The sequence below is a fragment of the Sphaeroforma arctica genome, assembly GCF_001186125.1.
Source record: "Sphaeroforma arctica JP610 unplaced genomic scaffold supercont1.843, whole genome shotgun sequence".
In the NCBI taxonomy this organism is placed as follows: Eukaryota; class Ichthyosporea; order Ichthyophonida; genus Sphaeroforma; species Sphaeroforma arctica.
In genome coordinates, this window is record NW_014039715.1 from 7546 (window position 1) to 9376 (window position 1831).

At 41.9% G+C, this 1831-nt stretch overlaps 1 protein-coding gene across 1 annotated transcript in view; it reads left to right on the forward strand.

Annotated features, from left to right (window-relative positions):
* Positions 1-233: 233 nt before the first annotated feature.
* The window catches only part of SARC_08873 (hypothetical protein), a gene marked incomplete at both ends in the record, with an annotated part of 4435 nt that continues 2837 nt past the window's right edge, over positions 234-1831 (forward strand). The window contains 2 exons of the mRNA XM_014297128.1: positions 234-465; positions 1026-1102. Coding sequence (XP_014152603.1) covers positions 234-465; positions 1026-1102 — 309 coding nt within the window. The remainder of the gene's footprint in view (positions 466-1025; positions 1103-1831) is intronic.

Below are 1831 nucleotides of genomic sequence, written 5' to 3' on the forward strand. Positions count from 1 at the left end.
TATATGTGTGTGTGTGTGTACATATATTCAGCTTGGAATGCACGATGCCCAATTGATGAGCTTTTCTGTACGAGATTTTTGTGTGTTTGCTTTATTGGATATATATGATAAGCGTATTCAGTGTCCCGTAATTATCGTTTCACATTTTTTGTGTGAACAAAGTATGTCAAATATTTAGAAACTATCTGCCGATTGGCTTCCATCTATTATGTCATAATGAATCCTTTAAACACATGCATGTCTCTGTGTACCTACATACCAACACCCTTAGTCCAGTGAACACCAATGAATTTCGTATATTTTCACATCTATCTATTTCGCAGGCCAACCAAATCAAGTTGAAACAAGAAGCGCTCACCGCAGAATTACGACCCATCCTGACATGTATTGATGCCAATGATAACGACAGGCTAAAGCTCTTAGCCTCCTTAGAGAAAGTGCGACGTCTAGCGACAAAACACATCAGTAAGTATAGTGCATGACTATGCACAGCGTTATTTTAGGCCAAGCAGAAGCCGTGAATAACAGTCTATCGTATTAACTATCAAATATCCATGATGTCTGGATTCGCTTTGAGTGTCAGACGCGCTGTATACGAACGTCGTCCAGGGCACACACTCATACATACTCGTAGCAAGATTTAATAATGGAGGCGATATAGGCCTCTGTACAACAACATTCCCAGACAGCCACAACCCTCGCTTATCAGCCCGTCTGATGCGAATAGTATGTTCCGGGCTGTTCGGAACTTTGTTCACTGTATACCCTCAGGCCTTACTACGTAGTGGATGCGTGGGGGGTGCGTGGCGAGTGTGTCCACTATAGTACAAACTGTGCGTCTCTCACAATGAAGTTTTCAATTGCTGTTGTAGCTCCACACAAGCTGAGATGAAGGTTTTAGTATTTAGGGCTTTAGGGGTTTGAAGTTTTAGGGTTTCAGCTCTTGTATTGGTTTTAGTTACAGTTTTAGCATCTGACAATTCTGTTACTCACACGTTGAATCGTCAATTTGACTGTCGGCACAGGCTCGGCTTCGCTGAGGACTGTTTTCATTAAGGAAGATGTGCACACACAGGCGTCCGAGTTGTTGAAGAAGAAGCAGGTAGTATATTCCTTTGTGTGGTGTGATTGCCTTTGTGTCCGTGTCCATGAGATAGGCACGAGATACATGGGGTAGAATTGGTCATTATGTTTGTGCGTGTATTTTGGACCTTTTCGCTTCTGCGTGCTTGTATTCGCATATGATGAAGTGGGCCATGTATACCTGCGGAATACATATACGGCTATTGCTATGTACATATATGCGACCGTGTACAAGCTGAAGCGTATGGTAGTCCTGCATAGTTTCACTTCTCCTTTATCTACGTTGAGATCAATACATGTGCAGTATACACGCATACTTACGGTATTGCCCTACATAACAGTACGTTAGTTACACATCTGCGTGACTTCTCGCGGCAGCATTTATACTACTATTACCAGCGTAAGAGTCTATGCCGTTGATGCATGCCTAAATTCTGTAGAAAACAGAGTACAACACACGTCAGAATAGCAAGGTGGTTGTTATTGTTCTACAGTTCGTTACAACACCGAATCCGGATCAGGTTATGTTAAAAGGCTATATTTGGTCCAGGAAGAAGTATGCCGTAGATTCGTTCTTTTGTTAGCATTTTACTAAATCTCGCGAGCGAGATGCTCACAAATGGCCAGTCCATACCCCCTTATGCACACATACATGTTTTGTAATATTCAAAAGTACATTCCCAGCTGTCAATCTATAATTTTCCATATAACACACACACACACACACACACACACACATATATATTAA